General features: G+C 48.6%; 1 protein-coding gene across 1 annotated transcript in view; it reads right to left on the reverse strand.

Moving 5' to 3' along the window:
* Window positions 1-25552, reverse strand: part of MAP1A (microtubule associated protein 1A) — a 332532-nt gene that overhangs the window by 48119 nt on the left and 258861 nt on the right. Inside the window, exon 3 of the mRNA XM_063925911.1 lies at window positions 16934-17016. Within this exon, the coding sequence (XP_063781981.1) occupies window positions 16934-17016 (83 nt within the window). The remainder of the gene's footprint in view (window positions 1-16933; window positions 17017-25552) is intronic.

Below are 25552 nucleotides of genomic sequence, written 5' to 3' on the forward strand. Positions count from 1 at the left end.
TCTGTATGGTGTACTGTGCTCTCCTCCCTGTCTGTATGGTGTACTGTGCTCTCCTCCCGGTCTGTATGGTGTACTGCGCTCTCCTCCCGGTCTGTATGGTGTACTGTGCTCTCCTCCCTGTCTGTATAGTGTACTGTGCTCTCCTCCCTGTCTGTATGGTGTACTGTGCTCTCCTCCCGGTCTGTATGGTGCACTGCGCTCTCCTCCCTGTCTGTATGGTGTACTGTGCTCTCCTCCCTGTCTGTATGGTGTACTGTGCTCTCCTCCCGGTCTGTATGGTGTACTGTGCTCTCTTCCCGGTCTGTATGGTGTACTGTGCTCTCCTCCCGGTCTGTATGGTGCACTGTGCTCTCCTCCCGGTCTGTATGGTGCACTATGCTCACCCCATTTCTGTATGGTGTACTGTGACTCCTCCCTGTCTGTATGGTGTACTGTGCTCTCCTCCCGGTCTGTATGGTGTACTGTGCTCTCCTCCCTGTCTGTATGGTGTACTGTGCTCTCCTCCCTATCTGTATGGTGTACTGTGCTCTCCTCCCTGTCTGTATGGTGTACTGTGCTCTCCTCCCGGTCTGTATGGTGTACTGTGCTCTCCTCCCTGTCTGTATGGTGTACTGTGCTCTCCTCCCGGTCTGTATGGTGTACTGTCCTCTCCTCCCGGTCTGTATGGTGTACTGTGCTCTCCTCCCGGTCTGTATGGTGTACTGTGCTCTCCTCCCTGTCTCTATGGTGTACTGTGCTCTCCTCCCTGTCTCTATGGTGTACTGTGCTCTCCTCCCGGTCTGTATGGTGTACTGTGCTCTCCTCCCGGTCTGTATGGTGTACTGTGCTCTCCTCCCGGTCTGTATGGTGTACTGTGCTCTCCTCCCTGTCTCTATGGTGTACTGTGCTCTCCTCCCTGTCTGTATGGTGTACTGTGCTCTCCTCCCGGTCTGTATGGTGTACTGTGACTCCTCCCTGTCTGTATGGTGTACTGTGCTCTCCTCCCTGTCTGTATGGTGTACTGTGCTCTCCTCCCTGTCTGTATGGTGTACTGTGCTCTCCTCCCTGTCTGTGCTCTCCTCCCGGTCTGTATGGTGTATTGTGCTCTCCTCCCTGTCTCTATGGTGTACTGTGCTCTCCTCCCTGTCTGTATGGTGTACTGTGCTCTCCTCCCTGTCTGTATAGTGTACTGTGCTCTCCTCCCGGTCTGTATGGTGTACTGTGCTCTCCTCCCTGTCTGTATGGTGTACTGTGCTCTCCTCCCGGTCTGTATGGTGTACTATGCTCTCCTCCCTGTCTGTATGGTGTACTGTGACTCCTCCCTGTCTGTATGGTGTACTGTGCTCTCCTCCCTGTCTGTATGGTGTATTGTGCTCTCCTCCCGGTCTGTATGGTGTACTGTGCTCTCCTCCCTGTCTGTATGGTGTACTGTGCTCTCCTCACGGTCTGTATGGTGTACTGTGCTCTCCTCCCTGTCTCTATGGTGTACTGTGCTCTCCTCCCTGTCTGTATGGTGTACTGTGCTCTCCTCCCGGTCTGTATGGTTTACTGTGCTCTCCTCCCTGTCTGTATGGTGTACTGTGCTCTCCTCCCTGCCTGTATGGTGTACTGTGCTCTCCTCCCGGTCTGTATGGTGTACTGTGCTCTCCTCCCTGTCTGTATGGTGTACTGTGCTCTCCTCCCTGTCTGTATGGTGTACTGTGCTCTCCTCCCGGTCTGTATGGTGTGCTGTGACTCCTCCCTGTCTCTATGGTGTACTGTGCTCTCCTCCCTGTCTGTATGGTGTACTGTGCTCTCCTCTCAGTCTGTATGGTGTACTGTGCTCTCCTCCCTGTCTGTGCTCTCCTCCCGGTCTGTATGGTGTATTGTGCTCTCCTCCCTGTCTCTATGGTGTACTGTGCTCTCCTCCCTGTCTGTATGGTGTACTGTGCTCTCCTCCCTGTCTGTATGGTGTACTGTGCTCTCCTCCCTGTCTGTGCTCTCCTCCCGGTCTGTATGGTGTATTGTGCTCTCCTCCCTGTCTCTATGGTGTACTGTGCTCTCCTTCCTGTCTGTATGGTGTACTGTGCTCTCCTCCCGGTCTGTATGGTGTACTGTGCTCTCCTCCCTGTCTGTATGGTGTACTGTGCTCTCCTCCCTGTCTGTATGGTGTACTGTGCTCTCCTCCCGGTCTGTATGGTGTACTTTGCTCTCCTCCCTGTCTGTATGGTGTACTGTGCTATCCTCCCTGTCTGTATGGTGTACTGTGACTCCTCCCTGTCTGTATGGTGTACTGTGCTCTCCTCCCTGTCTGTATGGTGTACTGTGCTCTCCTCCCGGTCTGTATGGTGTATTGAGCTCTCCTCCCTGTCTCTATGGTGTACTGTGCTCTCCTCCCTGTCTGTATGGTGTACTGTGCTCTCCTCCCTGTCTCTATGGTGTAATGTGCTCTCCTCCCTGTCTGTATGGTGTACTGTGCTCTCCTCCCGGTCTGTATGGTGTACTGTGCTCTCCTCCCTGTCTGTATGGTGTACTGTGACTCCTCCCTGTCTGTATGGTGTACTGTGCTCTCCTCCCTGTCTGTATGGTGTACTGTGCTCTCCTCCCTGTCTGTATGGTGTACTGTGCTCTCCTCCCGGTCTGTATGGTGTATTGTGCTCTCCTCCCTGTCTCTATGGTGTACTGCGCTCTCCTCCCTGTCTGTATGGTGTACTATGCTCTCCTCCCTGTCTGTATGGTGTACTGTGCTCTCCTCCCTGTCTGTATGGTGTACTGTGACTCCTCCCTGTCTCTATGGTGTACTGTGCTCTCCTCCCTGTCTGTATGGTGTACTGTGCTCTCCTCTCTGTCTGTATGGTGTACTGTGCTCTCCTCCCTGTCTGTGCTCTCCTCCCGGTCTGTATGGTGTATTGTGCTCTCCTCCCTGTCTCTATGGTGTACTGTGCTCTCCTCCCTGTCTGTATGGTGTACTGTGCTCTCCTCCCTGTCTGTATGGTGTACTGTGCTCTCCTCCCTGTCTGTGCTCTCCTCCCGGTCTGTATGGTGTATTGTGCTCTCCTCCCTGTCTCTATGGTGTACTGTGCTCTCCTTCCTGTCTGTATGGTGTACTGTGCTCTCCTCCCGGTCTGTATGGTGTACTGTGCTCTCCTCCCTGTCTGTATGGTGTACTGTGCTCTCCTCCCTGTCTGTATGGTGTACTGTGCTCTCCTCCCGGTCTGTATGGTGTACTTTGCTCTCCTCCCTGTCTGTATGGTGTACTGTGCTATCCTCCCTGTCTGTATGGTGTACTGTGACTCCTCCCTGTCTGTATGGTGTACTGTGCTCTCCTCCCTGTCTGTATGGTGTACTGTGCTCTCCTCCCGGTCTGTATGGTGTATTGAGCTCTCCTCCCTGTCTCTATGGTGTACTGTGCTCTCCTCCCTGTCTGTATGGTGTACTGTGCTCTCCTCCCTGTCTCTATGGTGTAATGTGCTCTCCTCCCTGTCTGTATGGTGTACTGTGCTCTCCTCCCGGTCTGTATGGTGTACTGTGCTCTCCTCCCTGTCTGTATGGTGTACTGTGACTCCTCCCTGTCTGTATGGTGTACTGTGCTCTCCTCCCTGTCTGTATGGTGTACTGTGCTCTCCTCCCTGTCTGTATGGTGTACTGTGCTCTCCTCCCGGTCTGTATGGTGTATTGTGCTCTCCTCCCTGTCTCTATGGTGTACTGCGCTCTCCTCCCTGTCTGTATGGTGTACTATGCTCTCCTCCCTGTCTGTATGGTGTACTGTGCTCTCCTCCCTGTCTGTATGGTGTACTGTGCTCTCCTCCCTGTCTGTATGGTGTACTGTGCTCTCCTCCCGGTCTGTATGGTGTACTGTGCTCTCCTCCCGGTCTGTATGGTGTACTGTGCTCTTCTCCCTGTCTGTATGGTGTACTGTGCTCTCCTCCCTGTCTGTATGGTGTACTGTGCTCTCCTCCCTGTCTGTATGGTGTACTGTGCTCTCCTCCCGGTCTGTATGGTGTACTGTGCTCTCCTCCCTGTCTCTATGGTGTACTGTGCTCTCCTCCCAGTCTCTATGGTGTACTGTGCTCTCCTCCCTGTCTCTATGGTGTACTGTGCTCTCCTCCCGGTCTGTATGGTGTACTGTGCTCTCCTCCCTGTCTGTATGGTGTACTGTGATCTCCTCCCGGTCTGTATGGTGTATTGTGCTCTCCTCCCTGTCTCTATGGTGTACTGTGCTCTCCTCCCTGTCTGTATGGTGTACTGTGCTCTCCTCCCTGTCTGTATGGTGTACTGCGCTCTCCTCCCTGTCTGTATGGTGTACTGCGCTCTCCTCCCTGTCTGTATGGTGCACTGCGCTCTCCTCCCGGTCTGTATGGTGCACTGCGCTCTCCTTCCGATCTGTATGGTGCACTGCGCTCTCCTCCCTGTCTGTATGGTGTACTGCGCTCTCCTCCCGGTCTGTATGGTGTACTGTGCTCTCCTCCCGGTCTGTATGGTGTACTGTGCTCTCCTCCTTGTCTGTATGGTGTACTGTGCTCTCCTCCCTGTCTGTATGGTGTACTGTGCTCTCCTCCCGGTCTGTATGGTGTACTGTGCTCTCCTCACTGTCTGTATGGTGTACTGTGCTCTCCTCCCTGTCTGTATGGTGTACTGTGCTCTCCTCCCGGTCTGTATGGTGTACTGTGCTCTCCTCCCTGTCTCTATGGTGTACTGTGCTCTCCTCCCTGTCTGTATGGTGTACTGTGCTCTCCTCCCTGTCTGTATGGTGTACTGTGCTCTCCTCCCTGTCTGTATGGTGTACTGCGCTCTCCTCCCGGTCTGTATGGTGTACTGCGCTCTCCTCCCTGTCTGTATGGTGTACTGTGCTCTCCTCCCTGTCTGTATGGTGTACTGTGCTCTCCTCCCTGTCTGTATGGTGTACTGTGCTCTCCTCCCTGTCTGTATGGTGTACTGTGCTCTCCTCCCGGTCTGTATGGTGCACTGCGCTCTCCTCCCTGTCTCTATGGTGTACTGTGCTCTCCTCCCTGTCTCTATGGTGTACTGTGCTCTCCTCCCGGTCTGTATGGTGTACTGTGCTCTCCTCCCGGTCTGTATGGTGCACTATGCTCACCCCATTTCTGTATGGTGTACTGTGCTCTCCTCCCTGTCTGTATGGTGTACTGTGCTCTCCTCCCTGTCTGTATGGTGCACTGCGCTCTCCTCCCTGTCAGTATGGTGTACTGTGCTCTCCTCCCGGTCTGTATGGTGTACTGTGCTCTCCTCCCTGTCTGTATAGTGTACTGTGCTCTCCTCCCTGTCTGTATGGTGTACTGTGCTCTCCTCCCGGTCTGTATGGTGCACTGCGCTCTCCTCCCGGTCTGTATGGTGTACTCTGCTCTCCTCCCGGTCTGTATGGTGTACTGTGCTCTCCTCCCGGTCTGTATGGTGCACTGTGCTCTCCTCCCGGTCTGTATGGTGCACTATGCTCACCCCATTTCTGTATGGTGTACTGTGCTCTCCTCCCTGTCTGTGTGGTGTACTGTGCTCTCCTACCTGTCTGTATGGTGTACTGTGCTCTCCTCCCGGTCTGTATGGTGTACTGTGCTCTCCTCCCTGTCTGTATGGTGCACTGCGCTCTCCTCCCTGTCTGTATGGTGCACTATGCTCTCCTCCCTGTCTGTATGGTGTACTGTGCTCTCCTCCCTGTCTGTATGGTGCGCTCTCCTCCCTGTCTGTATGGTGCACTATGCTCTCCTCCCTGTCTGTATGGTGTACTGTGCTCTCCTCCCTGTCTGTATGGTGTACTGTGCTCTCCTCCCGGTCTGTATGGTGTACTGTGCTCTCCTCCCTGTCTGTATGGTGTACTGTGCTCTCCTCCCGGTCTGTATGGTGTACTGTGCTCTCCTCCCGGTCTGTATGGTGCACTGCGCTCTCCTTCCTGTCTGTATGGTGTACTGTGCTCTCCTCCCTGTCTGTATGGTGTACTGTGCTCTCCTCCCGGACTGTATGGTGTACTCTGCTCTCCTCCCGGTCTGTATGGTGTACTGTGGTCTCCTCCCGGTCTTTATGGTGCACTGTGCTCTCCTCCTGGTCTGTATGGTGCACTATGCTCACCCCATTTCTGTATGGTGTACTGTGCTCTCCTCCCTGTCTGTGTGGTGTACTGTGCTCTCCTACCTGTCTGTATGGTGTACTGTGCTCTCCTCCCGGTCTGTATGGTGTACTGTGCTCTCCTCCCTGTCTGTATGGTGCACTGCGCTCTCCTCCCTGTCTGTATGGTGCACTATGCTCTCCTCCCTGTCTGTATGGTGTACTGTGCTCTCCTCCCTGTCTGTATGGTGCACTATGCTCTCCTCCCTGTCTGTGTGGTGTACTGTGCTCTCCTCCCGGTCTGTATGGTGCACTGTGCTCTCCTCCCTGTCTGTATGGTGTACTGTGCTCTCCTCCCGGTCTGTATGGTGTACTGTGCTCTCCTCCCGGTCAGTATGGTGCACTGCGCTCTCCTCCATGTCTGTATGGTGTACTGTGCTCTCCTCCCTGTCTGTATGGTGTACTGTGCTCTCCTCCCGGTCTGTATGGTGTACTCTGCTCTCCTCCCGGTCTGTATGGTGTACTGTGCTCTCCTCCCGGTCTGCATGGTGCACTGTGCTCTCCTCCCGGTCTGTATGGTGCACTATACTCACCCCATTTCTGTATGGTGTACTGTGCTCTCCTCCCTGTCTGTGTGGTGTACTGTGCTCTCCTACCTGTCTGTATGGTGTACTGTGCTCTCCTCCCGGTCTGTATGGTGTACTGTGCTCTCCTCCCTGTCTGTATGGTGCACTGCGCTCTCCTCCCTGTCTGTATGGTGCACTATGCTCTCCTCCCTGTCTGTATGGTGTACTGTGCTCTCCTCCCTGTCTGTATGGTGTACTGTGCTCTGCTCCCGGTCTGTATGGTGTACTGTGCTCTCCTCCCTGTCTGTATGGTGTACTGTGCTCTCCTCCCGGTCTGTATGGTGTACTGTGCTCTCCTCCCGGTCTGTATGGTGCACTGCGCTCTCCTCCCTGTCTGTATGGTGTACTGTGCTCTCCTCCCTGTCTGTATGGTGTACTGTGCTCTCCTCCCGGTCTGTATGGTGTACTCTGCTCTCCTCCCGGTCTGTATGGTGTACTGTGCTCTCCTCCCGGTCTGTATGGTGCACTGTGCTCTCCTCCCGGTCTGTATGGTGCACTATGCTCACCCCATTTCTGTATGGTGTACTGTGCTCTCCTCCCTGTCTGTATGGTGTACTGTGCTCTCCTCCCTGTCTGTATGGTGTACTGTGCTCTCCTCCCGGTCTGTATGGTGTACTGTGCTCTCCTCCCGGTCTGTATGGTGCACTGTGCTCTCCTCCTGGTCTGTATGGTGCACTATGCTCACCCCATTTCTGTATGGTGTACTGTGCTCTCCTCCCTGTCTGTGTGGTGTACTGTGCTCTCCTACCTGTCTGTATGGTGTACTGTGCTCTCCTCCCGGTCTGTATGGTGTACTGTGCTCTCCTCCCTGTCTGTATGGTGTACTGTGCTCTCCTCCCTGTCTGTATGGTGTACTGTGCTCTCCTCCCGGTCTGTATGGTGTACTCTGCTCTCCTCCCGGTCTGTATGGTGTACTGTGCTCTCCTCCCTGTCTGTATGGTGCACTGCGCTCTCCTCCCGGTCTGTATGGTGCACTATGCTCTCCTCCCTGTCTGTATGGTGTACTGTGCTTTCCTCCCTGTCTGTATGGTGTACTGTGCTCTCCTCCCTGTCTGTATGGTGTACTGTGCTCTCCTCCCTGTCTGTATGGTGTACTGTGCTCTCCTCCCGGTCTGTATGGTGTACTGTGCTCTCCTCCCTGTCTGTATGGTGTACTGTGCTCTCCTCCCTGTCTGTATGGTGTACTGTGCTCTCCTCCCGGTCTGTATGGTGTACTGTGCTCTCCTCCCTGTCTGTATGGTGTACTGTGCTCTCCTCTCTGTCTGTATGGTGTACTGTGCTCTCCTCCCGGTCTGTATGGTGTACTGTGCTCTCCTCCCTGTCTGTATGGTGTACTGTGCTCTCCTCCCTGTCTGTATGGTGTACTGTGCTCTCCTCCCTGTCTGAATGGTGCACTGCGCTCTCCTCCCTGTCTGTATGGTGTACTGCGCTCCCCTCCCTGTCTGTATGGTGTACTGTGCTCTCCTCCCTGTCTGTATGGTGTACTGTGCTCTCCTCCCTGTCTGTATGGTGTACTGTGCTCTCCTCCCTGTCTGTGTGATGTACTGTGCTCTCCTACCTGTCTGTGTGGTGTACTGTGCTCTCCTCCCGGTCTGTATGGTGTTCTGTGCTCTCCTCCCTGTCTGTATGGTGTACTGTGCTCTCCTCCCTGTCTGTATGGTGTACTGTGCTCTCCTCCCGGTCTGTATGGTGCACTGCGCTCTCCTCCCTGTCTGTATGGTGTACTGTGCTCTCCTCCCTGTCTGTATGGTGTACTGTGCTCTCCTCCCGGTCTGTATGGTGTACTGTGCTCTCCTCCCGGTCTGTATGGTGTACTGTGCTCTCCTCCCGGTCTGTATGGTGCACTGTGCTCTCCTCCCGGTCTGTATGGTGCACTATGCTCACCCCATTTCTGTATGGTGTACTGTGCTCTCCTCCCTGTCTGTGTGGTGTACTGTGCTCTCCTACCTGTCTGTATGGTGTACTGAGCTCTCCTCCCGGTCTGTATGGTGTACTGTGCTCTCCTCCCTGTCTGTATGGTGTACTGTGCTCTCCTCCCGGTCTGTATGGTGTACTGTGCTCTCCTCCCTGTCTGTATGGTGTACTGTGCTCTCCTCCCTGTCTGTATGGTGTACTGTGCTCTCCTCCCTGTCTGTATGGTGTACTGTGCTCTCCTCCCTGTCTGTATGGTGTACTGTGCTCTCCTCCCTGTCTGTATGGTGTACTGTGCTCTCCTCCCGGTCTGTATGATGTACTGTGCTCCCCTCCCTGTCTGTATGGTGTACTGTGACTCCTCCCTGTCTGTATGGTGTACTGGGCTCTCCTCCCGGTCTGTATGGTGTACTGTGCTCTCCTCCCTGTCTGTATGGTGTACTGCGCTCTCCTCCCTGTCTGAATGGTGCACTGCGCTCTCCTCCCTGTCTGTATGGTGTACTGTGCTCTCCTCCCTGTCTGAATGGTGCACTGCGCTCTCCTCCCTGTCTGTATGGTGTACTGTACTCTCCTCCCTGTCTGTATGGTGTACTGCACTCTCCACCCTGTCTGTATGGTGTACTGTGCTCTCCTCCCTGTCTGTATGGTGCACTGCGCTCTCCTCCCTGTCAGTATGGTGCACTATGCTCTCCTCCCTGTCTGTATGGTGCACTGCGCTCTCCTCCCTGTCTGTATGGTGCACTGTGCTCTCCTCCCTGTCTGTATGGTGTACTGTGCTCTCCTCCCTGTCTGTATGGTGTACTGTGCTCTCCTCCCGGTCTGTATGGTGTACTGTGCTCTCCTCCCTGTCTGTATGGTGTACTGTGCTCTCCTCCCTGTCTGTATGGTGCACTGCGCTCTCCTCCCTGTCTGTATGGTGTACTGTGCTCTCCTCCCTGTCTATATAGTGTACTGTGCTCTCCTCCCTGTCTCTATGGTGTACTGTGCTCTCCTCCCTGTCTGTATGGTGCACTGTGCTCTCCTCCCGGTCTGTATGGTGCACTGCGCTCTCCTCCCTGTCTGTATGGTGTACTGTGCTCTCCTCCCTGTCTGTATGGTGCACTGCGCTCTCCTCCCTGTCTGTATGGTGTACTGTGCTCTCCTCCCTGTCTATATAGTGTACTGTGCTCTCCTCCCTGTCTGTATGGTGTACTGTGCTCTCCTCCCTGTCTGTATGGTGTACTGTGCTCTCCTCCCTGTCTGTATGGTGCACTGCGCTCTCCTCCCTGTCTGTATGGTGTACTGTGCTCTCCTCCCTGTCTATATAGTGTACTGTGCTCTCCTCCCTGTCTGTATGGTGTACTGTGCTCTCCTCCCTGTCTGTATGGTGTACTGTGACTCCTCCCTGTCTGTATGGTGTACTGTGCTCTCCTCCCTGTCTGTCTGGTGTACTGTGCTCTCCTCCCTGTCTGTATGGTGTACTGTGCTCTCCTCCCTGTCTGCATGGTATACTGTGCTCTCCTCCCTGTCTGTATGGTGTACTGTGCTCTCCTCCCTGTCTGTATGGTGTATTGTGCTCTCCTCCCTGTCTGTATGGTGTACTGTGCTCTCCTCCCTGTCTGTATGGTGTACTGTGCTCTCCTCCCTGTCTGTATGGTGTACTGTGCTCTCCTCCCTGTCTGTATGGTGTACTGTGCTCTCCTCCCTGTCTGTATGGTGTACGGTGCTCTCCTCCCGGTCTGTATGGTGTACTGTGCTCTCCTCCCTGTCTCTATGGTGTACTGTGCTCTCCTCCCTGTCTGTATGGTGTACTGTGCTCCCCTCCCTGTCTGTATGGTGTACTGTGACTCCTCCCTGTCTGTATGGTGTACTGTGCTCTCCTCCCGGTCTGTATGGTGTACTGTGCTCTCCTCCCTGTCTGTATGGTGTACTGTGCTCTCCTCCCTGTCTGTATGGTGTACTGTGCTCTCCTCCCTGTCTGAATGGTGCACTGCGCTCTCCTCCCTGTCTGTATGGTGTACTGTGCTCTCCTCCCTGTCTGTATGGTGCACTGCGCTCTCCTCCCTGTCTGTATGGTGTACTGTGCTCTCCTCCCTGTCTATATAGTGTACTGTGCTCTCCTCCCTGTCTGTATGGTGTACTGTGCTCTCCTCCCTGTCTGTATGGTGTACTGTGCTCTCCTCCCGGTCTGTATGGTGCACTGCGCTCTCCTCCCTGTCTGTATGGTGTACTGTGCTCTCCTCCCTGTCTGTATGGTGCACTGCGCTCTCCTCCCTGTCTGTATGGTGTACTGTGCTCTCCTCCCTGTCTATATAGTGTACTGTGCTCTCCTCCCTGTCTGTATGGTGTACTGTGCTCTCCTCCCTGTCTGTATGGTGTACTGTGCTCTCCTCCCTGTCTGTATGGTGCACTGCGCTCTCCTCCCTGTCTGTATGGTGTACTGTGCTCTCCTCCCTGTCTATATAGTGTACTGTGCTCTCCTCCCTGTCTGTATGGTGTACTGTGCTCTCCTCCCTGTCTGTATGGTGTACTGTGCTCTCCTCCCTGTCTGTATGGTGTACTGTGCTCTCCTCCCTGTCTGTATGGTGTACTGTGCTCTCCTCCCTGTCTATATAGTGTACTGTGCTCTCCTCCCTGTCTGTATGGTGTACTGTGCTCTCCTCCCTGTCTGTATGGTGTACTGTGCTCTCCTCCCGGTCTGTATGGTGTACTGTGCTCTCCTCCCTGTCTGTATGGTGTACTGTGCTCTCCTCCCTGTCTGTATGGTGTACTGTGCTCTCCTCCCTGTCTGTATGGTGCACTGCTGCTCTCCTCCCTGTCTGTATGGTGTACTGTGCTCTCCTCCCTGTCTGTATGGTGTACTGTGCTCTCCTCCCGGTCTGTATGGTGTACTGTGCTCTCCTCCCGGTCTGTATGGTGCACTGCGCTCTCCTCCCTGTCTGTATGGTGCACTATGCTCTCCTCCCTGTCTGTATGGTGCACGGTACTCACACCCATATCTATACGCTGTACTGTAGTGTACTCACACCCCTGTCTCAGTGGCATCAGAAGGCGGGTGCGGGGGTTGCAGCCCGCACCTAGGTGTCACCCTTAGAAGGGGTGACACCAAAGTTCCAGCTCTTCTGCAGTGACAGGATCCGAGTGCTGCAGTGTGATAATCCTCTGCAGCACTCGGCTCCTGTCACAGATAAGAAGGCAGCCCTGCGCTGCACAGTCTCCGGGGGGCAGCCAGCATCTAGTGCCCGGGTAAGCTGGACACGCCCCCGGAGTGAAGAGGAGATCCACGAGGCCACACCCCTTAAAATCAGACCACACCCTCTTTTGGGCGCCCGCAGCTGCGGCGAGGTGAGTAGGGGTTGCAGTAATGCAGAGTGCGCACCAGGTGTCACCACACCTGGTGACGCCTTTGCAATGTCTATATGATGTACTGTGCTCTCCTCCATGTCTGTAATAGGAATAAGAATAATAATTTTATTTATATAGCGCTCCTTCTCCAAATAAGACCCAAGGCACTTTACAGACATCGGGCCTAATTCAGAGTTGATCGCAGCAGCAAATTTGTTAGCAGTTGGGCAAAACCATGTGCACTGCAGGGGGGTCATATATAACATGTGCAGAGAGAGTTAGATTTGGGTGGGGTGTGTTCAAACTGAAATCTAAATTGCAGTGTAAAAATAGAGCAGTCAATATTTACCCTGCACAGACACAAAATAACCCACCCAAATCTAACTCTCTCTGCACATGTTATATCTGCCCCTCCTGCAGTGCACATGGTTTTGCCCAACTGCTAACAAAGTTCCTGCTGCGATCAACTCAGAATTACCCCCTAGAGTAAAAAAGATGTAAGTAATACCGTAATACCCAAACTACACAGAAATTAAAAAGAAAGAAAAGAAAACCTAGGAGCATAGTAAGCATACTGAATGGTTGGTGCAGGCATTTTGGGTAATAGCTTCTACGGGTTATATATTCCGCCCATGAAAGGTACCAGGTGTTGTACTGTACATACCCCCATGTTTGTATTTCATCTGAGAGATATTTACCCATTTTCCCCAATGTATTCTCTGAATACATGTTATTGGATTCATGAATGGTGCTCAATACTATTGCTAGTAAATGAATAACATGCTAATATGTACAGTACATCTGGAAAGTATTCACAGAGCTTCACTTTTTCCACATTTTGTTATGTTACAGCCTTATTCCAAAATGGAATAAATTCATTTTTCCCCTCAAAATTCTACACACAATAACCCATAATGACAACGTGAAAAAAGTGTTTTTGAGATTTTTGCAAATTTATATAAAATAAAAAAATAATAAACCACATGTACATAAGTATTAACAGCCTTTGCCATGAAGCTCAAAATTAAGTTCAGGTGCATCCTGTTTCCACTGATCATCCTTGACATGTTCCTACAGCTTAATTGGAGTCCACCTGTGGTAAATTCAGCTGATTGGACAAACCTGTCTATATAAGGTCCCACACTTGACAGTGCATGTCTGAGCACAAACCAAGCATCAAGTCAAAGGAATTGTCTGTAGACCTCCAAGACAGGATTGTCTCAAGGCACAATTCTGGGGAAGAGTACAGAAAAATATCTGCTGCTTTGGAGGTCCCAATGAGCACAGTGGACTCCATCATCCGTAAATGGGACTACCAGGACTCTTCCTAGGGCATGGCCAGTCGTCTAAATTGAGTGATCGGGGGAGAAAGGCCCTAGTCAGGGAGGTGACCAAGAACCCAATGGTCACTCTGTCAGAGCTACAGCATTCCCGGGAAGAGAAAGGAGAACCTTCCAGAAGGACAATCATCTCTGCAGCAATCCACCAATCAAGCCTGTATGGTAGAGTGGCCAGACGGAAGCCACTCCTTAGTAAAAAGCACAAACATGGCAGACCACCTGGAGTTTGCAAAAATGCACCTGAAGTACTCTCAGACCATAAGAAACAAAATTCTCTGGTCTGATGAGACAAAGATTGAACTCTTTGGTGTGAATTCCAGGTGTCATGTTTGGAGGAAACCAGGCACCGCTCATCACCAGGCCAATAAAATGCCTACAGTGAAGCATGGTGGTGGCCGCATCATGCAGTGGGATGTTTATCAGCATCAGGAACTGGGAGACTAGTCAGGATAGAGGGAAAGATGAATGCAGCAATGTACAGAGACATCCTGGATGAAAACTTGCTTCAGAGCGCTCTTGACCTCAGACTGGGGCGACGGTTCATCTTTCAGCAGGACAACGACCCTAAGCACACAGCCAAGATATCAAAGGAGTGGCTTCAGGACAACTCTGTGAATGTCCTTGAGTGGCCCAGCCAGAGCCCAGACTTGAATCCAATTGAACATCTTTGGAGAGATCTGAAAATGGCTGTGCACCAACGCTTCCCATCCAACCTGATGGAGCTTGAGAGGTGCTGCAAAGAGGAATGGGCGGAACTGCCCAAAGATAGGTGTGCCAAGCTTGTGGCACCATATTCAAAAAGACTTGAGGCTGTAATTGCTGCCAAAGGTGTGTCAACAAAGTATTGAGCAAAGGCTGTGAATACTTATGTTTTTTATTTTTAATAAATATGCAAAAATCTCAAAAAAACTTTTTCACGTTGTCATTATGGGGTATTGTGTGTAGAATTTTGACAGAAAAAATGAATTTATTCCATTTTAGAATAAGGCTTTAAAATAACAAAATGTGGAAAAAGTCAAGTGCTGTGAATACTTTCCGGATGCACTGTAATTAAGGCTTTTATTAGGCTTAATTGGCAGCTCTTTTATACAGGTAAATAATCAGGGAAACAGGGAGGAAGTACCCATTTATAGGACTTAAGTAGGATATACAGTATACTCGTATGTACAGTATCATTCATTTTCTTGCTGGCATCACAGGATATGTCTATGGATAATCATCTGTTGGAACATTCATGCAGATATATACAGATACAGATACAGTACATGTGAGCTGCCGCTAGCTGCTTGTGCTGCGCGCATATCGTCTGTAGATTATTTCTGTTTGCACCTTCATAAACTATGGGTAGAAAATCAGCTTAAGACATATGCCACAAACCGCCAGAAACTGCACCGGTGGCTGATTGGGGCTAATTGATTTTGGTCCTTAAAGTATCCAGGGCATCCACCTTCAAGGATCTGTTGGCTCTAATATATACATACATGGATACCAACTTTACATTCCCCTCATGTCTCAAAACTATTCTATAGTTCACATTATGTGACAGTCTACATATGAAATACAGTATATGTGCTTCAAATGATTCATTTTATCCAGTAATGGACACCTGACATCTGAAGATGGTGCCTTTACATGACTGCCCAACAATAAAATGGATAGGAATACAGAGCTCCTATTTTTAAAACATAAAATTGTGAAATCTTTCTGACAAAGAACTCCCAGTACATAAGTGCATACTTGCCGAATCTACCTGAGTGTAAGGAGACTCCCTGAAATGTCGATGATATCCCTGACTCCCTGAAGAGCCAAGCAATCTCCCTGAGGCCAGGCCCGTTGGATGCAACACAGTGATGATATCATCACTCTCTGCCTAACACGGAGCAAATACTATGAAGAACAAGAAGTTTATGTTCTTCAAGAAGATGGCAGCTGCTCTCCAGCACACTGATACAGTTGTGTGCCCAAAGAGGTGTCATGATGTACAAGAGGTTTTGGCCCAAGGAAGTGTGCTGATTTACTGGAGACTTGTGCTGCATTACAGGGCTTGTGTGTGATGAGAATGAACTTTGCGGAAGGGAGAGATTAGAGGGGTCATTTAAGATGCTGGAAACAGTAATGCAGCATACAGATGTGTCCACTTACATCTAGCCTCCCTGCGCATTAAACAGCCCTTCTAGTCACATCATGCCGTGGCGTTACTCGATAGCACAGCGCGTCTTTAAGTGCAAATTTTTCCATTAAAAATGTGTCTTATTCACAACACAATGCGACTAGCGCATACCAGCAGCTTTTGCTGATTAACATTAAATGCGGCATGTCTATATTCTGTGTGTGACCACATATCTGCATACAAATTGGTTTTCCTGGTAAGCACTGTACCATTTTGTATGCAGAAGCAGCCGCAGATGCACAGAAAGTATAGGTATGCCGCATATCATTTTAATCAGCAGAGTCTGCTTGTGCGTCCTATTTACATAGTGATGTGAATAAGACGCACCTTCTACAAAACAAGACACCCTTTGTTAGCAAAGTTGCACGGGACCTGTCAGCTCTCTCACGCCAGGCATCTCCCACTGCATGACGTATTGAGGCAAGATGTATGAGGACACGTCTGCATTTTTACTGTACAGTTGTATCAAAACATTGTGTTAGTGCATTAGTGTGCTACAGAGCAGACTTATTGCATACCTCCCAACTGTCCCGATTTTCGCGGGACAGTCCCATTTTTTGGGGTCTGTCCCTCCTGCGGGCCGCAGTGTCCCGCGGTGGGGGAGGGGGGGGCAGTTGGGAGGCTCCTGATCAGTCCCTGCTCTGCTCAGTTTAGAGCAGAGCAGCGGTGAATAGACAGCGTCTGTTCCAGTAAAGCAGAGGGAGTGTGGGCATGGCCAGCAGGTCACAGAGCGCTGGCCGTGCCCCCACTGTGATGGAAATGGGAAGCATGACTCTCAAGCGCGTCATTCACGTGAAGCCACACCCCATTTCCATTAAGCCATACTCCCATTCCGGCGCCGCTTCGCCGCGCAGAGTCCCGCATTCGTCTATCAAAATGTTGGGAGGTATGCTTATTGTCCATCTAATTTGGAGAATAAGGAAACAGCAGAGCATTTTATGATATATTTCTCAGACGGATTAGTACACGGCCTCTTCAGAACACGTGTATAGGTGTTGCTCTCACAATCTTCCTGAAATGCTTTTTCAATAGTAGACAAATACTGTATGCATGTTTTCGTTGGGTGATGACTGCAATAAAGTGTTTTTATACCCCTCTCAACCATTACAGGACACACTGGTGTATTTATAAGTTACAGATTATGAGAATGCATTAGGATCAGGAATTTGGTTTCTAGGAACATAAATATTCTAAGCAGAAAAACTGGTACACATGAGACTCCTGAGTATCGGATGCGGTCAAGATGCTGCCGGCCGGAAATCCCGACGCCGGAATCCCGACCGCCGGAATCCCGACCGCCACAATCCCGACATATTCTCCCTCCGTGGGTGTCCACGACACCCATAGAGGGAGAATATAATGGTGTGCCGAGCGCAGCGAGGCACTGTGCCCGCAAGGGGCTGCGTTCCGCTCGCCACCCCTGTCGGGATTGTGTGGTTGGGATTCCGGCATCGGTATTTCGACCGCCGGGATTCCGGTCGGCGGCATTTAGTACTGATCCCCTGAGTATATGCCGCCGGGTGGCTTTCAGTAGAATATGTGACTTGTACCTCAGTGACAATGTTGTCTGCATTAGGATTCACCAGGATCACTGTCTGTAAGACGTCACTTTGATGCTGCAGTGTTCTTTGGCCTATGACAAAAACATCAATTAGCAAAAAAGTCTAAATCAAATGTTATATAAAATTTTACAAACAACTGCAAATTAAACATTAGTACTTGTTTGTTTGAATTCCAATTTGTTTCATTCATTCCCCCTTCAAACAGTATTGAAATAAAGAACTTCTGTGTAATGTTGACAATGCGGAATGTAATAATTCAAATAAAAGTAACAAAAGTAATTTTATTCACTCCCAAATAAGATTGTAATTTTCCTCCCACACATCACTTGTATTCAGTAAATGTAATGGTAAGATATTATCTACACAGCTGTAAATGCTTCAGTAATTTCCATCTGTGCAAAGCGTATACCCAAAAAACAAGTCACACACTATACAACATACAAAACAAGCTGTGCTTCAGAAAAAGAAAAAACAAATGTCAACTGTTCTAAACTATTTTATGTCTGCTCCTTTTTTTCTCTGTCTATATTTTATATTGTCCATTCAGTACACATACAACATAGCAATTTAAATTTAACTCACACCGGTGCCCTCCAAGGTACTATGACATGGGGATGTAGTTAATATCCCGGCGGTCAGAATACCGACGCCGGGGTCCCGACTGCCGAGAATGCAGATAGCTGCGCCAGAGCTATTCCGTCTCGTGGGTGTCCACAACACCCATAGAGTGGGAACAGAACTTGTGGTGAGCGCAGCGAGCCCGGAAGGGGCTTTCTAGTTCTCACCCCGCTGCCGGCATTCTGGCGGCAGGGATCCAATGATCTGGGATCCTGCTCGCCGTGAATCTATCCCCAACCCCATGACACGGCCCAAATATACAGCTTGTAGAGGGGGCACTCTGCGATAGTAATCAGTCAAAAGGCATGTATCTAAAGGCCCCCGTACACTAGAGCAAGGTATGGCAAGCTCTCCGTCGCATGTGATACCCCTTCAACTCCCCACCAGCCGCCAGCAGCTCCTGGACTCACAATATCGTGCATCCCAGGCACCTTCACTCACAATGTGCTAACGTTAGATCGCATGTGATCTAACATTAAGCACCCTCATCGCAAGCGACAGGGTCAGATCTTACCTACTGCCGGTAAGATCTGAAAGCCCTTTTTACAACCCCCAGGAGCGCGCCTGAGATCGTAATCGTAAGTGAACCACAAACAATGTGGTCCACTTACTCGCAATAAGTCGGGCTGATGCATTGATATCGTGCCAAAAGGCACAATATCGCTCTAGTTAAGACATCAATGTTTTGAAGTAGTTTAATCACTTTGTCATCAGTACACATACTAAATAATGCTTTAAAATAATATACTTGCCCATTTCTGTTGAAGGTGAGAACAGAAATCATCACAATAGGTGTTAAAAATGTTTTTAAGTGTTATGTGGTGTATAAGTGCTTATTACATTATGAGTAGCTAAGATACAGCTGAAAAGTGTTGTGATGATGTGTGATGTGCCTTCATTAGCAGTAACTGTTGGTGCACTCCATGATATAACATGTATTTATAAAGATCTCATGGAAGATGCAGTAATTAAATGATACACACTAAAACGATGTATTAATATTTTTCAAGCAGAAAATGGAAATGTATATATATTTTATTTCAGTTGCTCCCTTGGGTAACAGAATAGCAAGTCCATGTACATACATACTGTATACACAGTGCATCCGGAAAGTATTCACAGCGCTTCACTTTTTCCACATTTTGTTATGTTACAGCCTTATTCCAAAATGGAATAAATTCATTTATTCCCTCAAAATTCTACACACAATACCCCATAATAACAACATGAAAAAAGTGTTTTTTTAGATTTTTGCAAATTTATTACATAAATTGGACATTACATTACATAAATTGGACATTACAGCAAAATATACACCTGACTAACACCAGGACATTACAGCAGTGTATACACCTAACGCCTGGACATTACAGCAGAGTATACACCTGACTAACGGCTGAAGGTTATAGCAGAATATATACCTGACTGACGCCTGGAGGTTACAGCAGAGTATACACCTGACTAACGCCTGGACATTACAGCAGAATATACACCTCACAAACGCCTGGAGATTACAGTAGAGTATACACCTGACTAACGCCTAGACAGTACAGCAGAGTATACACCTGACTAACGCCTAGACAGTACAGCAGAGTATACACCTGACTAACACCTGGACATTACAGCAGAGTATACACCTGACTAACGTCTGGAGGTTACAGTAGAATATACACCTGACTAATGCCTCGACATCACAGCAGAATATACACCTGACTAACGCCTGGATATCACAGCAGAGTATACACCTGACTAACGCCTGGACATCACAGCAGAGAATACACCTGACTAACGCCTGGACATCACAGCAGAATATACACCTGACTAACGCCTGGACATTACAGCAGAATATACACCTCACAAACGCCTGGAGATTACAGTAGAGTATACACCTGACTAACGCCTAGACAGTACAGCAGAGTATACACCTGACTAACACCTGGACATTACAGCAGAGTATACACCTGACTAACGTCTGGAGGTTACAGTAGAATATACACCTGACTAATGCCTCGACATCACAGCAGAATATACACCTGACTAACGCCTGGATATCACAGCAGAGTATACACCTGACTAACGCCTGGAAATTACAGCAAAATATACAGCTCACAAACACCTGGAGATTATAGCAGAATATACACCTGACTAATGTCTGGAGATTACAGCAGAGTATAAAGTTGACTAACGCCTGGACATTACAGCACAATATACACCTGACTAACGTCTGGAGATTACAGCAGAATATACACCTCACTAATACCTGGAGATTACAGCAGAGTATACACCTGACTAATGCCTGGACAATACCGCAGAATATACACCTCACAAACACATGGAGATTACAGCAGAGTATACACCTGACAACACCTGGACATTACAGCAGAGTATACACCTGACTAAGGGGCCCTACTCACTGGCCGACCCGCCGCCGAGCTGCCCGACGGCGGATACGGCCGACGAGCGACCCGGCGGCGGGGGGGCAGTGACGGGGGGAGTGAAGTTTCTTCACTCCCCCCGTCACGCGGCTGCATTGAAGTGCAGGCAAATATGGACGAGATCGTCTATATTGGCCTGCATGCACAGCCGACGGGAGACCAGCGATGAACGAGCGCGGGGCCGCGCATCGTTCATCGCTGGAGTCTCCACACTGAAAGATATGAACGAGTTCTCGTTCATTTATGAACGAGATCGTTCATATCTTTCAGAAAATCGGCCAGTGTGTAGGGCCTATAACGCCTGGACATTACAGCAGAGTATACACCTGACTAACACCTGGACATTACAGCAGAATATACACCTGATTTACGTCTGGAGATTACAGCAGAATATACACCTGACTAACGTCTGGACATTACAGCAGAATATACACCTAACTAACGTCTGGAGATTACAGCAGTATATACACCTGACTAATGCCTGAAGATTACAGCAGAGTATACACCTGACTAATTCATGGACAATACCGCAGAATATACACCTCACAAACACATGGAGATTACAGCAGAGTATACACCTGACTAACGCATGGCGATTACAGCAGAGTATACACCTGACTAACGCCTGGACATTACAGCAAAATATACACCTGACTAACGCCTGGACATTACAGCAGAATTTACACCTGACTAATACCAGGACATTACAGCAGTGTATACACCTAACGCCTGGACATTACAGCAGAGTATACACCTGACTAACGGCTGAAGGTTATAGCAGAATATATACCTGACTGACGCCTGGAGGTTACAGCAGAGTATACACCTGACTAACGCCTGGACATCACAGCAGAGAATACACCTGACTAACGCCTGGACATCACAGCAGAATATACACCTGACTAACGCCTGGACATTACAGCAGAATATACACCTCACAAACGCCTGGAGATTACAGTAGAGTATACACCTGACTAACGCCTGGCGATTACAGCAGAGTATACACCTGACTAACGCCTGGGCATTACAGCAGAGTATACACCTGCCTAACGCCTGGACATTACAGCAGAGTATATCCCTAACGCCTGAAGGTTATAGCAGAATATGCACCTGACTAACGCCTGGAGGTTACAGCAGAGTATACACCTGACTAATGCCTGGACAATACCGCAGAATATACACCTCACAAACACATGGAGATTACAGCAGAATATACACCTGACTAACGCCTGGACATTACAGCAGAATATACACCTCACAAACGCCTGGAGATTACAGTAGAGTATACACCTGACTAACGCCTGGCGATTACAGCAGAGTATACACCTGACTAACGCCTGGGCATTACAGCAGAGTATACACCTGCCTAACGCCTGGACATTACAGCAGAGTATATCCCTAACGCCTGAAGGTTATAGCAGAATATGCACCTGACTAACGCCTGGAGGTTACAGCAGAGTATACACCTGACTAATGCCTGGACAATACCGCAGAATATACACCTCACAAACACATGGAGATTACAGCAGAGTATACACCTGACTAACGAATGGTGATTAGAGCAGAGTATACACCTGACTAACACCTGGACATTACAGCAGAGTATACACCTGACTAACGCCTGGACATCACAGCAGAGTATACACCTGACTAACGCCTGGACATTACAGCAGAATATACACCTCACAAACACCTGGAGATTACAGCAGAGTATACACTTGACTAACGCCTGGCGATTACAGCAGATTATACACCTGAGTAACACCTGGACATTACAGCAGAGTATACACCTGACTAACGCCTGGGCATTACAGAAGAGTATACACCTGATTAATGCCTGAAGGTTACAGCAGAGTATACACCTGACTAACACCTGGAGATTACAGCAGAGTATACACCTGACTAGCACCTGGACATTTCAGCAGAATATACACCTGACTAATGCCTGGAGATTACAGCAGAGTATACAGCTGACTAACGCCTGGAGGTTACAGCAGAGTATACACCTGACTAACGCCTGGAGATTACAGCAGAGTATACACCTGACTAATGCCTGGAGATTACAGCAGAGTATACAGCTGACTAACGCCTGGCGATTACAGCAGAGTATGCACCTGACTAACACCTGGACATTACAGCTGAATATACACCTCACAAACACCTGGACATTACAGCAGAGTATACACCTGACATTACAGCAGAGTATAAACCTGACAAACGCCTGGACATTATAGCAGAATATACAGCTGACTAACGCCTGGACATTATAGCAGAATATACACCTGACTAATGCCTGACGGTTACAGCAGAATATTTTCTACTGTAATTTAACATGAGCCCATAAATAATATCCAGGTGACTGTAGCTATTTCAAGTAATTTTGTTTTATTATTACATATATAGTGCCAACAGGATTCGGTCAGGATTCCAATGGTATGCTGCGGGGATGGGTGGGGTGTTAGGTTTAGGCACCACCGGTTAGGGTTAGGCTGCAGGGGGGGAGGGTTAGGTGTAGGCTCCGGTAAGGAAGGGTTAGGTGGATAGGAGGGAGGGTTAGTATACTTACCCGATATTTTAAGATGTTGACTTTACCTTTAAAATAATTGCTGCTTTAAACCTTGAGACACATCACCAAAATCTTGCCACTGCCAGCAATTTGCAGGCTATTACATGTAGGCCAACAATGGTTTGGGAAATCCTGAGATACTGGTAGAAATTACAGTCAATTTGAAACCATGCAAATATTGTGTTGCCACTGCTACATGCTTTAGAATACTAAGCACGGATGGCATCACACATAATACACACAACAAGGCATGGTTGTACTGATTTGTAGTATCCTTGCATCCAGACGGACAATATCCCCAACTGTATACTTACCACGATCTTAATTTAATCTGTAATCTGTTTAGTTTTCCAAACATTATTTTCACATTATTTTAGTATCACTTAAATGTATTAAAGGGCTTTTGGAGCAATTTTCGTGAAAAACTGCTACAGTTGTGCTCATAAGTTTACATACCCTAGCAGAATTTGTGATTTTCTGGCCATTTGTCAGAGAATATGAATGATAACTCACAAACTTTTCTTTCACTCATGGTTAATGGTTGGGTGAAGGCATTTATTGTCAAACAACTGTGTTTACTCTTTTTAAATCATAATGACAACAGAAACTACCCAAATGACCCTGATCAAAAGTTTACATAACCTGGAGATTTTGGCCTCATAACATGCACACAAGTTGACACAAACGGGTTTGAATGGCTACTAAAGGTAACAATCCTCACCTGTGATCTGTTTGCTTGTAATCAGTGTGTGTGTATAAAACAGGGCTGGCCAAACCGGTCCTCGAGATCTACCAACAGTTCATGTTTTAGAGGCCTCCTGGAGACCTGTAGAATTGTCAGTTAGGAATGAATGCAGCACATCATAATTAGTAATGACTACACCTGTGCACCAGCTAGGTGATCTGGAAAATGTGTACTGTTGGTAGATCTTGAGGACTGGTTTGGCCAGCCCTGGTATAAAAGGTCAGTGAGGTTCTGGACTCCTGAAAGACCCTTGCATCTTTCATCCAGTGCTGCACTGACGTGTCTGGATTCTGAGTCATGGGGAAAGCAAAAGAATTGTCATAAGGATCTGCGGGAAAAGGTAATTGAACTGTATAAAACAGGAAAGGGATATAAAAAGATATCCAAGCAATTGAGAATGCCAATCAGCAGTGTTCAAACTCTAATCAAGAAGTGGAAAATTAGGGATTCTGTGGAAACTAAATCACGGTCAGGTAGACCAACAAAAATTTCAGCCACAACTGCCAGGAAAATTGTTCGGGATGTAAAGAAAAATCCACAAATAACTTCAGCTGAAATACAGGACTCTCTGAAAAAAAGTGGTGTGGTTGTTTCAAGATTCACAATAAGGAGGCATTTGAAGAAAAATGAGCTGCATGGTCGAGTCGCCAGAAGAAAGCCATTACTACGCAAATGCCACAAAGCATCCCGCTTACAATACTCCAATCAGCACAGAACCAAGCCTCAAAACTTCTGGAACAAAGTAATTTGGAGTGATGAGATCAAAATTAGAGATGAGCGGGTTCGGTTTCTCTGAATCCGAACCCGCCAGAACTTCATGTTTTTTTTCACGGGTCCGAGCGACTCGGATCTTCCCGCCTTGCTCGGTTAACCCGAGCGCGCCCGAACGTCATCATGACGCTGTCGGATTCTCGCGAGGCTCGGATTCTATCGCGAGACTCGGATTCTATATAAGGAGCCGCGCGTCGCCGCCATTTTCACACGTGCATTGAGATTGATAGGGAGAGGACGTGGCTGGCGTCCTCTCCGTTTAGAATAGATTAGAGAGACACTTGATTTACTAATTTTGGGGAGCATTAGGAGTACTCAGTACAGTGCAGAGTTTTGCTGATAGTGACCACCAGTTTTATTTATAATCCGTTCTCTGCCTGAAAAAAGCGATACACAGCGACTCAGTCACATACCATATCTGTGTGCACTGCTCAGGCTCAGGCCAGTGTGCTGCATCATCTATTATCTATATATAATATTATATATATCTGTCTGACTGCTCAGCTCACACAGCTTATAATTGTGGGGGAGACTGGGGAGCACTACTGCAGTGCCAGTTATAGGTTATAGCAGGAGCCAGGAGTACATAATATATTATATAGTGAGTGACCACCAGACACACAGTGCAGTTTATTTAATATATCCGTTCTCTGCCTGAAAAAAGCGATACACACAGTGACTCAGTCAGTCACATACCATATCTGTGTGCACTGCTCAGGCTCAGGCCAGTGTGCTGCATCATCTATATAATATATATTATATATCTGTCTGACTGCTCAGCTCACACAGCTTATAATTGTGGGGGAGACTGGGGAGCACTACTGCAGTGCCAGTTATAGGTTATAGCAGGAGCCAGGAGTACATAATATTATATTAAAACAGTGCACACTTTTGCTGCAGGAGTGCCACTGCCAGTGTGACTAGTGACCAGTGACCTGACCACCAGTATATATAATATTAGTAGTATACTATCTCTTTATCAACCAGTCTATATTAGCAGCAGACACAGTACAGTGCGGTAGTTCACGGCTGTGGCTACCTCTGTGTCGGCACTCGGCAGCCCGTCCATAATTGTATATACCACCTAACCGTGGTTTTTTTTTCTTTCTTTATACATACATACTAGTTACGAGTATACTATCTCTTTATCAACCAGTCTATATATTAGCAGCAGACACAGTACAGTGCGGTAGTTCACGGCTGTGGCTACCTCTGTGTCGGCACTCGGCAGCCCGTCCATAATTGTATATACCACCTAACCGTGGTTTTTTTTTCTTTCTTTATACATACATACTAGTTACGAGTATACTATCTCTTTATCAACCAGTCTATATATTAGCAGCAGACACAGTACAGTGCGGTAGTTCACGGCTGTGGCTACCTCTGTGTCGGCACTCGGCAGCCCGTCCATAATTGTATATACCACCTAACCGTGGTTTTTTTTTCTTTCTTTATACATACATACTAGTTAC

The sequence above is a fragment of the Pseudophryne corroboree genome, chromosome 6 (genome assembly GCF_028390025.1).
Source record: "Pseudophryne corroboree isolate aPseCor3 chromosome 6, aPseCor3.hap2, whole genome shotgun sequence".
NCBI lineage: Eukaryota > Metazoa > Chordata > Amphibia > Anura > Myobatrachidae > Pseudophryne > Pseudophryne corroboree.